The following is a 22,825-nucleotide window of genomic DNA, read 5'->3' as shown; positions in this document are numbered from 1 at the left end:
TGCATGTTTGTCACTTGTGTGCTCTTTTATTACACATACGACGGGGCTGAAGGTGCACTGGGGTAAAAGGCGCGTTTGATTTTATTCTCCTTCCTATAAACCACCATGGCACAAAAACTGACCGCAGCAGTTTTCTAAATGACGCAACTGGAAATGTGGCTGATTCTTGACGCAAAGTTGATTCTGACACAAAGGTCTTGTGTTTTTGATGGGATATGGTGATGAAAAAAATTATATGTCAAATGTTTTGGTCTCCACAGAGAAACTTTGCAAATTCTTTGCAAGTGAACGCAAAGTTTCTCGGGGCAATGCAAAACTTTTTGCGAGAAAATGCAAAAGCATTGAGATATATTTCTTCCCCCACCATGTCAATTAAGAGGCTCTGTAGAGTGTAAAAAATATATTTTCCGTTCTATCAGATCTGTTATTTTTAACGCTTAAAGAGTTTTTGCATCATGACAATTTTGTAAAAAATGTGTATTTGCAATTACATACAACATAAAAGCAGCCACAAATACATCCAATTTGGAAAATATGAAAGGACTCTCTGATTCTTAGGTATTTCAAAATACAGTAAATTACCCTTACCAATGCATTACAGACTAGCGTCTAGCTCCAGGGTAAAAGTTAGCAACACAGCAACCCTACAATTACGAGATGCTTCATGTGCACTTCCGATGAATAGATCCATGACTTGACAGACAAAAGAAGCAGTCACCAAATCCAAAGTGTAAAATTCCACACCACACAAATCATGAAGCTGTTAGTAACACCACCACCACCACAGGCCTATGAATATATCACACCATGTCACTGTAATAATGAAATGCACATGAATACAAGACAACAAATATCACTGCACAAAAACATTAAAATCCCTTGTACCGTATTCTGACCAGCTGTGACCACAACAGGAACTTTTTATTGATTATCTGGGCTGCCATGCTGGATATCCCACCAACTATGAAATCTCATTAGTCTAAAAAAATCCACCTCCTTGTAACTGTAGATTACAAAGCTAGGAGTTCAGAGGTCCATTTCAAGATGAAAATCTGACAAAGATACATTTACTGCAGCAACCTTTCCTTCAAATAAACACTTCAAAACAAACAAACTAAATAAAATCCCAAGACGAATATAAATTTTTAGAGAAATGATCAAATCTTAGCTGTCAGAACTGAATGTCTAGAAGGTATTTTCATTGTTAAACAGATGTGGTAATACACGGCTTATGCGTGTCCGAATCCAGTTCTGAGAACGCTGACTACATCAAATGGAATCCCTTTCAGCTCTTCCCAAATTGTACATTTATAGGTCCCATGTGAGCATGTGGATTATACTTGATAATTGGCTTTCTCCATTTCCCGCTGCATGATGATGTCTGAATCACTCAAGCTAAAAGGGGAAACAGTTGCTGAAACAACTTTGTTTTCAGAACATTGAGAAAACAGTGAATGGACAGAACAGCAAATCACAATCCACTGACGTGGTCGTATTGTTTAAAACGAGTATAAACATGAAAAGTCACAGGCTCGTTGGAAAACATTCCTCTGCAAAAACATCGCTATACATTCAATTAACCACAGTTTCCAGCTGAAATAAATACTAAGGCAATAAAACACCAACGTTTTTTTCTTTTTCACACAAATTATGATTTCAGAGGCAAATTAAAGACTTATTTTCACACAGTTATCAGCACAATACAATGTTATGTCCTCAAAACACTTTTACCATATGCATGATTTGTAAGCTAGCAGGCCTATATGTTGACGTTTGCATCACATAATCTTTTCTGTCATAGTAAACTTGTTCGGTAACTCACCTGGTACTGCAGTGCACTTGTGAAGTGAAGCGCTCAGATACGAGTCCAATCAAAGATGCAAAAAAGATGCAAGCAAGCTCAAACGACATGGTTGCTTTGCTGTTCTTAACACTAGTATAATTGGGCTAAAAGGTGCATTTCACTGTATTCTCCTTCAAACCATTAGAAAAATTAACCACTTTTTTAACAATCGCGTTTGACGATGCACGCGGAAATTTGGCTGATTCTCAACGCTATCGCGACAGCGAGGCAGTTGATTCTGTGCTAATTTGATTTAATATTTAATGCTTTTTAAAATGTCGTGGATTCAATTGGCAAATGAGAATTTGATCAAATTAATGACTATATTTTGAGACGAAGGTCATGTCAATGATTTTCAGTTTTGTTCGGAAATGTAAAAGCATGGTATTTGTGGTAAAAAAAAAAAAAAAAAGCATCCCTGCTCATGAAAGGCACATCATAAAAATAGTGCCTACACTATTTTTAAACGTGACAAAGCATTAACCCTTTAACGACATTCACAGACATTTAATTTCTGAGTGGCCGCATTGCATACAACAACAAACGTGTAAAACGTTGCCAGATTCACATTCATCTGTTTCAAATGAAGAAAACAGGAAAAGAAAGGAAATCAAAGGAAAGAGAAAGAAGGTAATAAATAAATGAAAGACAAAAGAAAAGGAAAAACAATCTGAAAGAGTGATGTGGTGGTGGTCATCATCATCATTGTCCCCTAATGATCACAGCTCCTCGGGGTCCCTCAGCACCTGACCATTAGGGGCCGAGGTTAATGACAGGTTGGCTCTCTGTGACGGGGAAAATTAGAGGGCAGCTGATGTTGGAGAAGAGAGAGTTTTGTTGTTTGTTCCTCAGTGATCCTCCCCCTCCTCGCTCTCAGCTCCAGGTGTACTGCGGGTACGAGAAGACCGCTCTGGTCGGACGGAGGGGAAAGTTGTCTTCTGACACCTCATATAAGTTAACAGGGCTTGGCTGACTTATGGCCTTTGAGTTTTACTTTTATATCCCAATCAGCAAGCGTAGGGGAGTGGACGACGCAAGAGTAATGTGCATAAAGTCACATATGAGAGAGCTGAAGGAGACATGAACCCTGTCCGCTTCCTCATTAAATTAACTTCAAAGAGGGTTCACCGCCTGAAACGGTCAAGACTTCACCTACTTCCCATGGAGGACACCAAGAAACGAAGGAAATGAAGAAATGAGCTTAAAAAAAAGAAAAAGCAGAACCCTTTTTACTGCTCTTACGACATGCATCAGAACAAATGTCTGAAGGAGAGATGACAGAGGAAGACGCAGAGGAGGAGAGTGGCTCCTCTGATCTTTTAAGTGACGGGTTTACTGGAATCAGCGAGCGAGTCTAGGACAGCTCTTTATTTAATGAACACATGAAGAGTGCTCGGCCTCACTTTGATGTCCTCGCCGGCCGCCTCCCGCCCGTCTTCCTGTGCCTGAGAAAACCAGCGGCCCTCCCCCAACACAAGACCGACCGCACTGAAACGCTTCTTTACAGTTACGAACAAAACAACATGAGCCTCTGAGGTCACCATCAAATCAAATGTGTTTTGCTTTTGAATATTGGAGTATTTATTCTAAATGATTTATCGCTGCACATCATGATTGTGTTAAATTCATGTTCTGGTAATCTTGAATCGGAATATCTTCCTCTTGCAGCATCTCTTCTCTTCTCTGATGACGAGGGCGGGGCAACCTGTCACTCACATGAGATCCACCAATAGCAAACCACAGCCATCCAATCATGAATTTGATGCTGCTTGATATGCAAACTGTTTTGTCAATATAATTATAAACACACTAGTTTGTACTGCAAATTATTTATACCATTTACAGCACTTTGTTATTCTATCAGTTATTTACTTATAGCAGCTAATTAATTGGAAGTTCAATCACAGAAAATATCTTTCGCGTTGCAAAATAAGGTTGATAAGCTGTCTAATTTTGAGATTAATATCACAAAAGAATCAGCCTACGAGTAGAACAGAACAAACACATTTTCTAAATGCGAATAATTCTCAGATCACTTGCCAAAATGTACAGTATACAACACTGTGCGAGATAATGTATCCCACGATGCAATGCACTCAGCAAGACCGTACATTCTCAGTGTAACTAATGAACTGGAAATACAGATTTTATCTGTATATATATATATATATATATATATATATATATATATATATATATATATATATATATATATATATAGTGGCCATTAATACAAAATTTGTTCCCACAACTTATTTTTATCCCTTATTTTAGTTAGATTGTGGCCGCAATTAAATTAAAACAAGGGAACAAATTAGTAGAACACGGCCACAATTGTAAAATGTGGCCACAAATTAATAAATCAAGTGAAAGATTTCTTAATGTGTGTGTTTTTTTATTTATTTATTTTTAGAAAATGTAAAACAATTGTGTTATCAGTTCTGTTATTACTGGAATTTAGCTCAACTCTTATAAATAAAGTTTCTTTATTGGCATCAACGGTTCCATGAAGAACATCTACGGAATCTTTCCATTCCACGAAAGGTTCTAGAGATTATTAATTGTTCTTCACACTAAGAAGAAATGGTTCTTTTAAACTGTTCACTGAAAGGTTCTTTGGAGAAATCTAAGAAAATCCCACTTTATGCCAATCTTCATTTCAATAAGTGTACTGTGATCAATCTAGTCATCAGTAAAGGGCTTTGGACTGTTGAATGCCAGTTTCCTTCAGCTTCAGACGGATATGTCACATGACACTCCAGATCTACAGGAAGGAGATGAGCAACTGAGAATTAGTGTAGAGTTAGTGAAGTTAACGCTTTACTGCAGACCGCTGGATTTTTAACATCTTCTTGACTCATTCTTTGAATCTGAAGTAGAAACTGACCTTTTCTTCAGTATTGTAACATCAGAGTGAAACAGATGAGCGAAAAAGACAAAACGAAGGGTGGGACTTGGTTCAGTTCATCGGACGGAGGCCGATCTGAATGACAGCTTGCTGTCGAGTGTAGGAAAGGAGAGGGTTTAATTTCACTAAATGATCCGAGTCCGTCATTTCACTGGAAGATTGAATTATATTTTAAAAATGCCTTTTTTTTTTTTTTTCAAAATGAGACAAGCGTGAATGAATTGTTCACAATAAGATCAATAACACATTGCTTTTAACATTGCATAATGAGTTCATGTGAAAATAACACTACTGTTTAAAATGTTGATTGTGAATTTTGCACTAAATGTCTTAAATGTTGGTAACACTTTAGTTTAGGGTCCAATTCTCAATGTTAACTAGTTGCATATTACTAGAATATTGGCTGTTTATTAGTACTTATAAAGCACATATTAATGCCTTATTCTGCATGACCTTATTCTACATCCTATAATCCTAAACTTAACTACCTTACTAATTAAGGTAACACTTTAGTATAGGGAACATGTATTCACTATTAACTATGACTTTTCCCTCAATAAACTCCTAATTTACTGCTTATTAATAGTTAGTAAGTTAGTTGTTAAGTTTAGGTATTGGGTAGTATTATGGGATGTAGAATATGATCATGCACAATAAGGCATTAATATGTGCTTAATAATTACTAATAAACAGCCAATATTCGGGTAATATGCATGCTAAAGGCCCTAAAATATAGTGTTACCCTAATTAATAAGCAGTAATTAGGAGTTTCAGGCAAAAGTCGTAGTTAATAGTGAGAACTGGACCTAAACTAAAGTGTGACCTAAAAGTTTTTTTGTTTTTAATTGTAGCCAGAGTGTCTGTATGTGAATATAGGAAGCAAATAATAAGCCGTTTCTCTGAATAAGATCCTGTGAGAGCTCCGATTAATAAACACAGAAACGTAACACTGCATAGCTATAAAATAGTTTTAATTAAATGCATTTTAAATTAAAACTAGCAAAGACAGAAAAGCAATCACCACATGAAAATGCACATTTGAACCGTGTTATCATTTTAACCGTGTTATCAGTAGTGACGGGTTGCAGCATCTTTATTTCTGTAATTATTGGGAGTCATACGAGGAATGATATAAACATCTGAAAGTTTGTACACAAACAGCGCAGTGTTGAGAAGAGTCTGCCGAGAAGTGGGCCGGTGGTGGCGTAAGCGCTGCGGTTTTACCCGCTGTCTCTCTGTCTCAGTCTGGGGTAAAACACTCACCGATTCCTCTAAACGAATAATCACTCTCAGCTGTGTGTCGTCTGCAGCGCTGATCTACAGTCCCCACATCCCCCCAAACACAGACACACAGTCTGCTGCAGGTTGTAAATAAACGGTCAGAAGAGAAAAAAAAATACTGTAAGGTTAATTAGTTGGAAGCGGTGTGATATGTGAACGTGTTTGTTTGGACTTTGACTTACTTTTTATACAACAAATGCCCAGTTCAAAGCTCAAATTTAGTCTCTAAACGAATGAAAACCTTCTCCCAAGCAGATGGAGAAAAAACCTAGATAGTTAAAAGAAGGTAAAGCATATCATTAACGGTGTGCGGGAAAGAGAGCTTCATTGTGCTACATTAGTCTGGGACTGTGACTAATGGCCTCCAGCGGGCCGTGTGACCCCCTACACGCCTGCCAAAACCACACACATCTGATCATGTTTATATGAAGTCATCATCATCATCATCATCGTCGTTTCTCCTGCTTCAAGTTTTATGCAAGAATTCCATCTTCATTTTCACACCTCATCCATAAAACGTCGATAATCAAGTCCTTTAGAGGTTTAGAGGCCTCATTAACAGCAAACAGGATTCCTCCTAATAATTAAAAGATCTGAGAGTCTAAGCGTACGTTACTCAAATTAGAGAGTGGGAACGGGAGAGTTAATGTGGGAGTACAATCACATCAAGCTTGTGCAAATGTATGACTGTAAGAACTTTAAAGGCAGCAGGTACACGGGGCCCGTCATGGGTTCTGTTGCCGTTCGATGACCGTCGCTCAGTAAGGCCACTGCAAGGGCGAGAATGAGAAATCAGGAATGGAAGTCTCTGCAGATCTTTTCTCCGGAATTCTCCGTCGGATCCTCTGGAATCAGTCACTGGGTGCCGGGATGATGCTGATGTGGAGGAAGTTGTCTGGGTGACTCAAGTGTTCGCTCAGCCACTGGATGGGCGTCTCCAGTAGGGGCTCGATGCCGTGAATCATAACCTGGAATCTCTTTGGCTCATCTGGAATGAGTGGGATGGAGAGAAAAGGACACAATTAGGCTTTAAGGGAAGTCCAGTTGAAGTCATGTCAGAAAAAAAGAAAGAAAGAAAATTAATTCACTAATTTCCCGCAACCACAGTAGCTGCTGTTCCAGTTGGGTCAACAATACAGAACTGTCAATGTTAATAATGGAGGAGTAATAACTTCTATTGGCTCGAATCAAATTAAAGAGTACATGATGAACATCTTTTGTTCTCCAGTGCTTTTCTGTATTTACAGGGGTTTGATTTGCACATAAACACGCTTCAAAAACACCACCATTATTCTCTTAAGGTCTGTGCGAACTGGAAGTTGCGACCAACTTTACTTCAGTGTTGTGATGCAGTTTTAGTGTGAATATCGGATGAGAAAATAGAGGGTGTGGCTTGATTTTTCCTGCTGGGAATTGATTGGATCTAGAAGTGGGTGTCCATTCAGCTCACTGACAGTTGGAGGGGATGGATTGTTTATGAACGGTTTACTATAAATATTAGTAATGTGCACTTTTGACCTCGTGCCGACTTTAAACTAAAAGACAGAAGGTGTCAGCTCAACCAGAGGTCCCAGGCTAAATATTTTGATTTTGATCATTTCTTTTCTGATGAAAGACACATAAATGAAGAAAATATTACATGTCATGGATGAATATTTAATCTAATATTTTGTAGAGTGGGGTGAAAACTTTTCACCCAACATTTATTTCCGTTTTCACTTATTTTTGTCTTTCTTCAGAAAAAATATTAACAAAATAAAAAAAAAAATAGTTTCCGAAATTTGGCTGATTTGACCCAGAATGAATCGTTAAGAATTTTCATATTCCATAATCTTCACATTTAAAATTTTTGTATTGAAAGTATGGTAAATACTGGTAAAATATGCCAACGATTACATTTTAAACACTTTTTGGCATACCATATAAAAATAACCTGTATCTGAATTTTATAATAATTAGGCTATCCATCTCATGGTGAACACCATGTAGCCTAACAAAATTTCATTTCAACAGTAGAAGTGAAATCTTATCGTAGGTTTGAAATCTGGGTACAGTCTTACGCTTTAAAATGACGTATGGGGGAACTTTGGTCCCATCAGCGAGGCACACAAACATGACAAGTATAGTTCACTTTTTACACGTACACGAGGGTCAGCATACCGCCGGATTTTTGTAACCGTGTGTACTTTATACACGCAGGTCGCACATTAGCATTTAATTTTTTCGCAGTAATTAGTTTATCCACAAGGTGGCAAACGTGCTCTGGGGGCCTCGATTCACAAGGTAGTTGAAGAAAAAAACCCCTGCATAAACAGAACAGACGGGAACACATGCAAGCTACAGCGACTATGTAGACGAGAGATTGTGCAAACAGGTTAGAAAGTGCCCTCATTTGTACAACTCTAGCATGAAATAATACAAAGAGGTTTACATGGGCTGTAACTCGTGGCGGAGATTGCTCAAAACTACACATGCGTCGAACGCCTGTGTACGCGTACGAGTAAAGTATGAAGTATACTTTGCAAGGCTGTGCATTCGATTGCGTGCGTACGCATAAAAAAAAATAAAATAAAAAAAGTATTCCCAAGGCTTAAGACGGTAAGTTTGTTTTTGACTGTACACTCCGTATTTCTTGGTACGCTCGTTTTACGTGTATTTGGCGCCACCTATTGTTGCAGGTGTATTACTGACATGTCTAGACCGTGAATATAAGACAAAGCCTTTTTTTTTTTTCAGATGTATTTCTAAGAAAAAAACGTCTTGTATTTGGAACAATACATAACTGAATTAAAATAGAAATATTAGTTGAAAAACACTAAAAATGAAAATTAGAAATGGACAATGAACTGAAATAATTTTAAGTTGAAGCACCAAATTTATTAAATGGAATATATAAAAACTAAAAACTGAAATAAAAAATAAAAAAATATTTAGAAAAAAAAAAAAAAAAAACGAATAAAATGACAAATCAAAATGAAATTACTAAAAATTCAACTAAAATTATTATAAAACTAAAAATATAAAAATAAAAGCCAATTCAGAATATTTTAATAAAACTAATGTGTGTGTGTGTGTGTGTGTGTGTGTGTGTGTGTGTGTGTGTGTCTGTGTCAGAGAGCGAGAGAGAGCAAGCGAGAGAGAGAGAGCGAGAGAGAGATCATACTGAATTTCACTCAAAAGCATGATCTAAGTCTGCAAGTCATACTAACAAGAAATGATGTAGTTCCAACCACACATCTTTGTGCTGCTGTTTGCGATTGTTTTTTTGGAACTACAGTTTCAGGAAACACAGAATCACTGAACTTTGTTGATAATGATGAAATGGCGATCATAGAGGGAAACGCAGCCTCTGATAGAGAGAAGTCAGATTCATACAAGGACAGAGATATGAATTCTGCCCAGCTGTTAGTATGGGCTGTTAAACGGCATCAGCAAGATTAATATCTCACAGTTCTGAGCAATCTAAATGCTTGCATTAAAAACAATATAACCGTAAAATCAGTGTGTGCTTTTGTTTTCTTTCTGGAATAAAACGTTGATATATTTTGTAGCTTGTTGACATTAATACTGCTCATTCAAGAAAATGATAAAGTGCTGCTCCCAGAGTCAGCATAATGTAGTGCTGTTGGTGACACTAGAAAATGAACCCTCTTTAGTGTGAGGCCTGAGCCCCAGAACTGCTCAAAGGCAAGTTACGCAATATCGCGTTCATAATCGCAGATGAATCGCACTTCGTAATTATGACAGGGTGCGATATTGCGTACAAAGCTTGTCCGCGAACTTGACGGCTCTGTATATTAAGTGCCGCTCCATTTGAAAGCAGGTGATGGACATTTAAGGCTAATCACAGAACCGGCTTTACTGACGAGACACGCATGGCAATCTCATGCGATTAATCGTGCAGCCCTAGTTTGAAGTTGGTCCTGAAGAACTGGTGCATTTGGAAGTTCCCAAGATATGACAGTAGAATATGCAAAATGCACATTACCAGTTAAAGGTCTGGACACACCTACTAATTACTAGTCATATTTAGGAATTTAATATGCTATAAACTTGTTGATTGCTTTTCCTTCACTTTCCTCTTCAACCATTTCACTCCAATTTCTTTAAAAAAATAAAATAAAATAAAAAACAGTTTTGAAAAAGGATATTCAGGCCCAATTCATGTTAAGACAACTTTGAAAAAATTAAAGCATTTCAGCACGAGCCTTTACAGCCAAAATTTCTGAACTTTTGACTGGTAAATGCAATTAAGAATAAATAAATCCAAGTCCTTTACAATTGTCATTACATGAAATGTGGCGTGACACTGCCACAGTAAAGACGCTCACTTAAGCAAAAAAGTCATTGCTTATGTATGTATATGTGCTACGTTTGTATATTTATAGTTTTTTTTTTTTTTTCTTAATTTCTTAATTTATGTTGATTTTGAACATTTACACATGCATTTCTTGAGGGGAACATTTGTTGGCCTTTAAGGACTCTTATTATGGTGGGCCTACCAATAGAGGGTATGCATCGACGTTGAAAGCGCGCTCCCTCAGCTGGACTGAGTGGCAAAAGAACCTGCTGCGTGACTGGATTTAATAGGGGAAACTGCGAAAACACGAGTAAAACAAACGAATTACACTAAAGGTTGGACTCGAAAGTGTTTCTTACAACTTGTCAAATAAACCTAATCCATGAATATTGACATGCAGCCAGGAGTCACGTTTCCTGACATTTATATGTGCCTGATTTCGACGGCAGGGAAACACAAAGCAAATCTGCCTGTGAATATTTTATATAACTACTATATATTATAGGTAGGTTTAAATCCACGTAATCACTTATATCAATGTTATATCATCATATTGTCCAGCCCTAAAACATATATAGTTTTATAGCATAGTTTTTTGTCAGTGTTATTTCTTTAAAAACACAGTTATGTAGAATATAAATTTAATTAAGGTTTAAATCAGAGTAATCATTTATCAATGGTATATATAATATATAGCCTATCGTCATATTGGCCAGCCCTTAAACTTGTATAGTTTTTGACAGTGTTTATTTAAAAACACCAAATTATGCAGAATATAAGATAGTAAATATTTAATTGATGAGTTGTCAACACAATATATAACAATACAATATATACGGTATGATTTTACCTCAAAATCTAACATTTTGACACAAAACAATAACTGCAAATCCATGTTTCTCTGCTGGAGTTCAGCTGTTTATGTGAATTTCAGTGATCCATTTGCTTCTTTTTTCTGTAGCTTTCGGCAGTCTTTAAATATATACCTCGGGTTTTGTGTCAAAGCTGTTTGTACAGTCAATCACAAAGCTCTTTCCCGTTTTGGATGCGTTTTGTGTGTTTTTCATGGCATTCACGCTGAAAACCAATGCTGCCGCTCAGTCTTTGTGCCACTCAGTGGACGTGACCGCAGTCATAACGGTGTAAGGGTCCAAAGTGATCTCTGGGAAAAGAGACATTTGTGTATTAGACTTTGGAGCAGTTTCATATGGGCACGCTCTGGTCTGGGATATACGTTTTGGACTATACTCTGGGGGCTTTAAACAGCTGGAGGATAACCTGTTTTTGTGGGGCCTTGAACCAGTGGATTTATATTTTCTCTCTTTTTGGGGACATTGGGTTATGTAGGAAATTGAAAGTCCTGATGGAAAAACAAAGCAGAAAAGGACTGTTGAGTATCATCTTTATCATTATTTTTTCTTGAAAGGACTGTTGGGCAACAGGCCTACTCCTGAACTTTCGTTATATGACTATTTCATTTGGTTTATAAAAAGATTCAACAGATTGTGTTATGTTTGCATGTGTCTAACAAGTGCATACTTTGCCTCATATTCAACACAGCATTGTTTTGGGACTTTAATGTGTTTGCAGTCATGTTTTTTCAGTGTTTTACATTCTTGTCAGATGAGTAAAATGTAACAATAGACAAAACCCCTTGAGATAATGATTCAAACTTCTTTGTGAAGAGTTTGAGTTGTTATAGTGGAAACTATGTAAACAGCCCTCAGAGGAACCACTACTTACCATTACTGCTTAATCATCAAACTGAACAAGTTCACACTGCGTCGCTAGTTACATCTGACTGGAAAATTGAAGGAAACGCTAGAGGCATAACATTACCCTGTTGACCCATGGAGGTTAAATGGCTAATGCAGTTGGAGTTTCAGTTTGACAGCAAGTGATGGTTCAGACGTCAGCATGTGCGCTGGATGACCTTCAACACTACTGAGCTACATTATGACCTGCTGGATCACTGGCAAATGAGCAAGAGATAGCCGTTCGGCCCTTAAAACGTTTGCCGAAGTTTCTGGATACGAACAGCACGCGCGAACACGCACGCAAAAGCACTTCATCATGTCTGTTCGACCTCCTCCATTTATCAGCAGTCTGATGAGCTGTAGCTCAGGGCTGGAGAGGTTGGGGACACAGATAACGTGGGCGCAGGAAGGAACTTCTCCTCATAATGCATTCTTTTGTTTATTAAACCAGTGGTCAAAAAGGCATGGCCTCAGCTTTCCCTCTGCCCGCTGTCAGCTCAATTATCTTAAACTAGACTCATGCATCATCTGCGCTTTCATTAGGCGCAGCTGTCAATAAGCTCAAAAAATGCACTTTTTTTTTTACATTTCTGCATGAAACAAGTAAAAAACTTTTTTCTCTCCACGTTTTAATGGTTTGGAGATAATGCTTTGTGACAGAAGACCGAGATGTGGATACCCTGTTTAATATCCACCATAACAATCATCATATTTATTTATTTCTAATGGCAAATATCATCTGGCCACTACAGGCCTGTCTATATGTCTTGTACTTTGTTGTTGCACTGCTTATTTTTCTTTCCAATATTACCTATGATCTGTGCTGGGACAATAGATCTACAATTTAGACATTTTATATATATATATATATTTCATTAAATGTAATACAATAATATAAATTCACTGAAGTAGATTATAATTTGTTTTATATATTTAAAATTTAGAAATACCTGCTATATAGTAGAATTAATTTAAGGCATGACTTTATATTTTAGAAATTAAACTGAAGATTGCATTGTAATTGGCAGCATGTAACCCAACATGTATTGTTGTAAAATAAATAAATGAATAAAAAACCTTGTAAAAAACTAACTACTAAAATTTTGATTAAAATAATGCTGAAATAAAATAAAATACAGACATTAGGTAAAGAACTTAAACTAAATGAAAATGAGAAGTGTTGCCCTGGCAATTAAATGAAATTAAGATATGAAATTAAGTTGAAGTTAAAGCACTAAAGTTATTAACTGGAAAAAAAAAAAAAAAAAAAAAACTAACACCAACTAAAACTAAAATAAAAATAAATTAAACCTAAATAGCAATATATATATATATATATATATATATATAAAATGTGTTAAATAAAATAAAATGTTATGTTATATATATATATATATATATATATATATATATATATATATATATATATATATATATATATATATATATATATATATATATATATATATATATATATAAACACATAAAATGAACTAAAAATTAACAAAAACTAAAAATAGAAAAATAAAATCTAATTCAAAATATTAACTATAATAAAACTAAAATAAAAGTTAGAACAACACCGTTGAAGATTTATTTTGGTAATTGCAAAAATAAGTTGCAGTTAAGATTATTGTTTTTATTATTATTAAATAATATAATTGATGATGGTGATGATGATGATGATGATGATGATGATGGTAATAATAATAATAACATCAATCATAATAATGACATACAAAGGTTCCATGAACCATGTTAGTGAATAATAGTCAATTTCATGAAATCAGTTTAAACTAACGAGTGTTTGGGCAGGTGTTGCACAAGCAGGACAGCTAGTCTGAGTCCGTCATGGTCTTCTGTTCATCAGGAAAGAGTATAAACCCATGCCTCTCACAAATACCAAGAACAGGGAAGCAGTGAACACACCGAGCGCAGCTCCTGTAGGCAAATATGACTAAACACACGATGACCATTTCAGACACAAGCGCACACACTTTCGTCAACAAACCGTCCACGTAATAACGGAACTGACTTGAAGCCAATTTAAGCTGCAGGGTTATTGGAATAAAAAAAATACATGAGAGATTTACGATATCTAAAACCCTGAACACAGCTCAGAGTTCATTGTTAATGGTCAAGCTGGACGAAAACAAACTCAAGAGCGGTCTAAAGAGTCCACTGACCATGATTTGACGACACAGTAAGAGAGCGATGAGCAGAAGGAGGTACTCATTCCTTGAAGTCGCATCTGTGAGCATGTCTGCCCCCGTGGAGTTTGTACGGGTGTAAGGTGGGAGCGTCCCCACTGTCACTCTCAGAATGATGCAAGGGGAATTCAAACAAACTCATAGTAAACGAACACAATGCTTTCTTCTGGCAGTTATGACAAACGCCCACTGGAAAGCCCTAGCATGGGTCTTCTGTGCGACATTATAAGTATTAAACTGTTGGATTGACCTTGGCGTCGCTAGCACTAGTGTTGACACGGTACCAAAACGCCCGTGGTCGGTGTCAACACCAGCCGAAGGTTCTCGGGGTCAGGTTTGGGTAAAGGGATGAGGCAAGAGATGATGCAGAGCGTAGGCAAAAATAAAGCACAAACAAAAACAGACCAGCAGCTGGACTCGGGCTTCGTACACATTCCTACAAATAAATTTCCATGACTTTTGAGGCAAATATTCATGACCTAACGTTCCAGGAAACATCTGTGTATACATGTAATTAAGAATAAAAATCCATGTTCGCATTCTAAGTCAGATAAAATACTGTCTGAAATCCACTGTGATTGACATACATCAATGGGAGGCAATGATGCTGAAGGGTTAGTTCACCCCAAAAATGAAAATTCATTAATTACTGTGCGTCATTCAGGTTAGGTTGAGCTTCTGCTTGTGTTCGCTGATCAATGCGAGCAAAAGTCAGTTTTACGATCTCTTTATGAATGTTTTGAAGCGTCAAAGTGGAAGTTGCAAAGGCGTCTATGGAAGGAAATCTGACAGCATTCTGTCATCAAAAATATCTTAATTTGTGTTCTGAAGATGAATGAGGGTCTTACGGGTCTGGAACGGCATGAGGGCGAGTAATAAATGACAGAAATTTCATTTTTGGGTGAACGAACCCTTTAAATAAGTAAATAAAAGTGTTCATTAACACTGACAGTAACTTTACAAGGTGGCAGAGCCACAGACAAACTTTTGGAATATAAGATTTAGTAATTAAAAAGATTTTAAAACAGGTTTGCCTCCTATTTACCATTAATCTTAGGGTGTAATCGCACTAGGCGCTCTGAACCGTCCCCAAGCAATGTTTGACCCCTAAAGCCCGGTTTGTTTGACAAGTGTGATCGCTCCGTTCCCTGCACGGGTGTGGTTTGGTTAGCCGGCCATGGCCCGCTTGGAAGAGGGCCAGTTACTACTTTTGTGTGCGCAACTGTCAACATTATGATGGCAAACATCTTTATTATTGCTATGATAGTACACTTATCCATTCATGTAATTAATTTGAGTGTATTTGGGTTTATAACGGGTCTGGTTTTCACCTTATTGATGAACAGGAATTGTAGTTTGCGAGTAAAGCTGCAAATTCCTCTAATAATCCTCTGATACGTGCAATTGAAAATCGCTGCGTGGCATAAATTATAAATAGCCTATATATTTGGCAGTATCTTAGCGAAAGTGCATGTTTTCTTCCATTCAAAAAGTTGCGGCGTATATGACGTAAGCGTGCTCCGGCCTGGAACGTGGAAAGTGCAGTGTGAGTGCAGACCAGCGGGGGACAATCGCGCTCGGCTCGTACAGCCTTACTGGACAACCATCAATCAACAAGATATTGGGCCTCATTTATCAATCTAACACAGAAACGAGCACAGATCTGATCGCAGAAATCATCTTACGACAGGGTTCACATGTGATTTATCAAACATTCATATGCTAGCAATCCTATCGTACATCGATAAATGTGGCGGCTGAAAACAATCCTCATTTAAATATTACGCCCCTAAAAACTCATGGTTTAGAAGCCTCGCCCCTAGAGTTTACGACACGGAGAAACCTAACCCGGCCAAGAAGTAATCTCATAATTGCAAACAATTAGGCTACATTAATTTATATGGTAAATAAAACGAAACATTCATTGGCCTACTGTAGTTCCCTACAATCAAAACAGCCGTGTTTTTTTTCAGGCCTTCCCACTTTTCTCTTTTCTAATATAAACGCGGGTCCTAAAGATATTGCCCAGTCATAACCCTTCATTCCAGTGATATTCTTTTGAGCTCTTTTGTATTGTGTCTCATCTCTCTTTCTGCAGTTTTTATTTTATTTTTTTCAAATCTCCCTCCTCGACTGTTATAGCTACGCCCCCTAATGCTGATTGGTTACACATTTGTTGTTGGTGTCGACAAACTTCCAAACAGTGTTTTTCAAAATCTACTTACCGCACCTTTAATTATTTAAATGAAGTATATGTTGTGTAGTCGTATTTATTTTATTCCTTTTATAGCCTATAGACTTAATTTTATTCAGTTTTCCTCGGCTCACAGAAGCGCTGCAGGTGTGTGATGTGACGATGTGTGAATCACGTTCTGCTGTTTATGCTGCTATTTTTAATGGGTCACAAACACCCATCTATAATAATTTAATTTAATTTTAATTTGATATTCTTATTTTAGCGGTTTATGATCGACTAATGAGCTTCAGTTGTTTGTCAGGAAAATAATCTAAATGATCAAAATGCTCTCATTACAATTCTCCACCAGATTTACTAAGATGCACACAAGTTCACGCCAACTCAAAAACTTGCGTACACAAACTGAAACCTGACGTGAGATTTGATCGTAGCCACCACTCACGTCCATACATTTGTGCAAATGGCCATACGCACAGTTTTCTGTCATAGGTTCATTTCATAAATGAGTCCCAATGTCCCTATTTTAATTCCCCGAAAACAATCACAATTTTTTTTTTTTTTCATTTCTGCAATTTACACCTGCAAAGTTCAAACTGTAAGTGCCAGACGTCACCCCATGCCAGGGTCAGAAATGAACTTTTCCATTAAGGGCCCCCTGAAAATTTCCAGGGGCATTTTTTTTTTTTTTTTTACCTTCATAAGTGCAACTTTTTTGATTAATTGTGTTGTTTTTTTATGTCAAAAACTTAAATTTAAGCAATTACTTAGAGGGATAGTTCACCCAAAAGTGAAAATTATCCCATTATTTACTCACCCTCAAGCCATATTAGGTGTATCTCCTTTCAGACAAACACAATCAGAGTTATATTAAAAAATATCCTGGCTCTTCTCAAGCTTTATAATGGTAGTGAATGGGGCTTAAGATTTTGCACATCCATCTATCATAAAAGTAAACCATACAACTCCAGAGGGTTAATAATATTATATTATTAATAATAATAATATAATAAACTGATCAGTCATTTTTGCCTTCACTGCTACAAAATATTTAGGAATTACACCTTTTTTGTGGGTGTTTGTCTTGAGCTCTGACAACTCGTTTCATGTAAGATTAGTGTGGGTGGTTGACACAAAATACTTTGTGAACATTAATTGACATGGAATATTTGTGAAATTAATTTGTCACAGTGCAGGATCATTGCATATCAACTTGTTAAAGGGTTTGTTCACCTGGAAATTAAAATTATGTTGTTGTTCCAAACCCAAATTTGTCCACTTTTCATATTTGATGAGCTCTATTTATGCATGTTGATCAATGAGTAAATGTGAATAAAAGCCTAAATTAAATCTGTTCATCATATAAAGCGATCGTCTTCATGAGATTTGGATTAAACCGCTCGATTCACATGGATTTATTTTACCATCTCTTTATGATCGTTTTGAAGAGTCAGGACTTTCAATGGAGGGACAGAAATCTCTCAGGTTTCAGTAAAAATATCTTCATTCGTGTTACGAAGATGAACAAAAGTCTTGTGGGTTTGGAACAACGTGAGCGCGAGTAAATGATGACAGAATTTATTTTTGGGTGAACTATTCCTTTAAGGCAAAACTTCAAAAACAAAAAGCTCTGCCTTATGGATTAAATGTATATTTAACCAAAACTGTTGATGATAATCCAATAACACATTGTGTAAACAACCCAGAAATACACAATCCCGTGTATCTCACATCAAACACAACAAATTCTATAATAAGTCTTATTAAAAGCCCTTTGATTTCCAACTTCAAAATGTAGATCATAATCCAGATTAGATCATTTCTGAGTCACTAACCCCTTTTCACCACATTACCAAGGTAAAACGCTCTCTATCATGAGAGGCGCTGATGGAGGTGGGCGGGCCAGCTGGAGGTTTCCCCACTGATGCCGTGGGCTGACATGAAGGGCTGATGGGCGGGGGTTTTCTGTGCAATTCATTTATTTGAAATAATACCACCACACACCCTCTTATTCACTATAAAACCTCTCACTATTCTGACCAACTTCTAAAGCAGAACATAGGGAAATTTTAGAGTATCGTGTATCGCCGTTTCGATATATATAAAATCTTTATCTTATTGTGAAAAGCGTAGGAGAGGCCACACCATTTGAGCATGTCTCCATTTTTACCCCCAAAATGGTAAAAGTCTATCAACAGATTCCATTGCACTGGGCGTTTGAGATGCACATTACAAGTCAGTCTGGCTAAAGCATTCTTGGCTGCAATTCCTTTTTCTATTTACTTGAGGGAATCCCCATTCCGTTACAGGACTGTAAGTCATCTGTGGCATTAAAACACCAAAGCTTCTCAGAGATTACTGAAAACTGCTGATAAAACAAGACGTTCACAAAAAGAAGATATTCACTCGTGCGTAAATGATGAATGATTAATCAAGCCAACATGAGTTGAGACCATCTTGAGTAGCGTTGGGTATCATTTGAATTTTAGCGACTCCGATTCTGCGTTTCGATTCTGATTCAGTAATAAAATAAGAACAAATAAACTAGCAATAGAACATATAAATACAAGTGAACCGTGATACAAATGAGTGTTTTTAGTTTTTCAGGTAGGTCTAATACAGAAATTAAAATCAGATTTTTTTTTTTTTTTTTTTTAAATACATTAATTATAAAATATAGATTAATCCTTATTAAAGTTACAAAAGTGATTGAGTCAAGATCAGCAACTTATTTGCTCTTTATTTTTTTATTTATACACTGCCTTTGGGATTGGTAAGATTTTTAATGTTTTAAGTCTCTTCTGCTCGCATTTATTTGGTTAAAAATACAATAAAAACAGTAATATTATGAAATATTACTACAATTTAAAATATCTGTTTTCTATGTGAATATATAGTAAAGTGTAATTTATTCCTGCGATCAAAGCTGAATTTTCAGCATCATTACTCCAGTCTTCAGTGTCACATGATCCTTCAGAAATCATTCTGATATGATGATTTGATGCTCAAGAAACATTTATGATTATTATCAGTGTTGAAAACAGTTTTTTTTCCCCCTCAGGATTCTTTGATGAATAGAAAGTTCAAAAGAACAGCATTTATCTGAAATAGAAATCTTTTGTAACTTTACACAATACCCTGGAATTAAAGAAATTAATACTTTTATTTAGCAAGGACACATTAAATTGATCAAAAGTGGCAGTAAAGACATTTATAATGTTACAAAGGATTTCTATTTCAAATAAACGCTGTTCTTTTGACAGAAGTGACTTTTGACTTTTTTAGGTTTTAACAAAAATACCACAGCAAAAACAGACTAATATAAATTTGAGTCCGTCGGATTGCTTTCCATCGGCTATGGAGCAGAAGATGACAAATCCCATGATTCCACGCTCATTCAAAGCATCATCAAGCTACGCCTTGGTTCTGAATAAGCGACCTCTAGCGGCGAAAATTACATATCGCGCCTTTAAGAGAACGCCGACCGCGTCTATGAGAATATTTAGATATAATCGTGTGTGTGTTTGTCCATTCAATCACAAGAAGAAAGAAGAACTCAATTCAGTACTCACACACTTCTAAAAATCACATTAAAATGTGCACACACACAGGAATCGATAAGCAAAATTTAAAAAAAAAAAATCAAAAAAATCCTGACCTTGAGACAGAAAAGGCATTTCCCAGGTTGAGCAAGTAGAGATGTATTTCCCTGTAATCTCAACACTTCTCTCTGTGCTGTTATCAAAGCAAATCCCACATATCTGGAAGAGGCAGAGCAATAACAAAGCACAAAGTGCCACTTTCTCTTCAAGCAAAGCACCAGGCCGTTCAGACAAAGCAAGCAGGCCTTGAAGCGGCACAGATGTGCTCCGTCATGCAGGCAGCTCTGCCAGCAGGTGCTCCGTTTGTCACTGCTATTGTCTGCTTATCTACTTCCTCTCAGGAGAAACCCAGACCGCCTCTGTTTTGGCTGTGGATTCCATTCAAGCAACCCTGATTTGTCTTTTCCTTTCTTTTCCCTTTTCTCATCTCCTCTGTCAATCTCCAGATGTAAAGATGTGTTTTCCTCTAATGTCTTCCCCACTAATCTGCGATTCCTTCCTCCTGTAAGAGATAAGTCTGCACGCTCGGCTCACCTTCCACACATATGACAGCAGGAAACAGCTCCTTCAGCAGGTCTCCCAATGTAAGCGGGTGTCCGTCGGCAGACACCGGCCGGAAGAGCTTCTGGATGAACGGCCTGTCACTCATCGTCTAAAATGGGACAGATATGAAAACTGTTAGACTGATTATGACAGTACAATCACAGTGTAAAGTTCTCAAAAAACGACTTGTGTCACTGAAGAATGTCATTTCCACACAAAAACAAAAAACTATAAATTTAAAACATAGCATATGTTAAACACTATTAAGATATTGACATGTGAGACTGTGTTATAGTTCATTTAGCAGAAGATCAACCAAATGCCCTTTCAATAGAAACATTTACTGTTTACAGATCTTTTCAGGTCAATTCTGAGTTAAAAGAAATGTTCGGTTGTCTAAACACGTTACTGATACTACTTTCAATTCATACAGGCGTGAATTGACATTTCCTTCAGCCCGAGGCTTATTCATTTCACTTCTGGTGTGAAAAGGCCTTTACATTTGCCAAAATTTTTTTTGTTATTAAAAAAACAAAGCAGCAAGCCCAGCCCAGGCAAGAAAATGTAACAATAGTAATGTAACACATTATCTTCCATAAAAAGTGACTAAATTAGTAAACAATTAGTTACATTTTTTAGGGAGTAATGCAATATTGTAACGCATTACTTTTAAAAGTAACTTTCCCCAGACACTGAGCACTATTCTCCGATTACTATAGATTGCACTAACTCCAGTTTGGATCCAGCCTTTGTGATGATTTCAGGTGACGCTGACAACTGCAAAACTCCAGATTATGCTAACTTTGGATCAACATACAAAACTATCCAGTATTATTCTTATATTGCAATATTATTATCCTTATATAGTAATCATTACAAGCGCAAGTTGTAAAGATTGCTGACTAACACATTCATTATGACCATTACAAGCAGGGGCGGATCTACCGGGGTGGCACCCTAAGAAAAAACTTTGCCACCCCAAAATTATCACAGAATAAAATATAAATGTAAGCAGTGTTTCAAGCACGCCCAGTGTGCTTCATTAACAAATGACTCTTATGAACTGGTTCTTTGAGAGTCAAAAAACACCACGCAGCCAAGTTCACTTACGATTTTTCCCCTATTTGTACGTGAATTGGAAAATTACTGCATCCCGGCTCACTCACAAGTCTTGTGAGAAATGCAATTCCATCCGAATATGTCTGAGATTCATTTTCGTCATTTTTTGGCGAGCCGATTCACTGACCGCCCGTTCCACTTTCATAATAGATAAAGGTCTTGTCATCCGACGAAACAATAACATGAAATCAATAAGAAGACCCCGATCACAGAAGATAATAGCAGAGTTAGGTAAGAATCTAAACCTATTTTAGCTTTTCTCGATTACTAACACATTATAAGTGATTCAGTTGGCCCAGCTTCCCAAACCATTCGTTCAGTTCTCAAAATAAAGACACATTTCTCAAAACATCTAACAATGACAACATTAGATAGCAAAACTGATGACACACACCAGTCAAAATCTGAGAGAGCTGAATTAATCATTTACAGAGGATTTAAACTTACACAGTACTTTAGATGAGGGAAATGTCACTATTCTCTGTACAGTAAGCTGTAGCACGTTGTACACCCTCAGACTTGTGATTGTCAACTTTCTTTGTATCCATTTGTTATGTGTATCCTACTGTATTTTTGCAGAACTGAGAAATGCCTAGGGATATAGTCTTGTGTCAGAAGACCAATACACTGCTATAGTACTGTATATCCTGTAATGAAATTTAGCCAAATTTGCAGAGGATGGTAAATTTACTTTTACTGCAATTGATATTATACTGTATTGTGGTGCATACTAAGTTCATACTTATTTTTCTCATGCTTTTTCATCTACTGCACAATCAATTTATAAGAGTAAAATGAAAAAAAAAAAATGTTCCCTCCAAAATTTCATTGCTGTATTTTACTGTATCTGCATTTGTAAATGTATTTTTGTATAGTGTAGTAGACATTGAGCTGCAAAATAATTCCTGAATCCCAGTAAGAGGTATTTTTGTTACAGTGTTATATGAATTGATCTCACTAGTGTTCACTGGGCAGTGCAGTAGTTTGTGTATTTGTTATGTTGTGTGTGTCATCTGAGGCCAAAGTTTGAATTTGTCACAAGAATAAGTTTTTGACAAGAACTAGAAG

The 22,825-nt window shown here is 36.7% G+C and overlaps 1 protein-coding gene across 1 annotated transcript in view; it reads right to left on the bottom strand.

Annotated features, from left to right (window-relative positions):
• Nucleotides 1–5,705: 5,705 nt before the first annotated feature.
• Nucleotides 5,706–22,825, bottom strand: part of atg5 (ATG5 autophagy related 5 homolog (S. cerevisiae)) — a 35,201-nt gene continuing 18,081 nt past the window's right edge. Inside the window, exons 7-8 of the mRNA XM_048152817.1 lie at nucleotides 20,630–20,747; nucleotides 5,706–7,020 (exon numbers count right to left, since the gene is read on the bottom strand). Of these exons, the coding sequence (XP_048008774.1) occupies nucleotides 6,884–7,020; nucleotides 20,630–20,747 (255 nt within the window). The 3' untranslated portion in view covers nucleotides 5,706–6,883. The remainder of the gene's footprint in view (nucleotides 7,021–20,629; nucleotides 20,748–22,825) is intronic.

This window comes from Megalobrama amblycephala, linkage group LG13 (genome assembly GCF_018812025.1).
Source record: "Megalobrama amblycephala isolate DHTTF-2021 linkage group LG13, ASM1881202v1, whole genome shotgun sequence".
Classification (NCBI taxonomy): Eukaryota; Metazoa; Chordata; class Actinopteri; order Cypriniformes; family Xenocyprididae; genus Megalobrama; species Megalobrama amblycephala.
The sequence above is the reverse complement of the archived record's forward strand: the minus strand, read 5'-3'. Positions and strand labels throughout refer to the sequence as shown.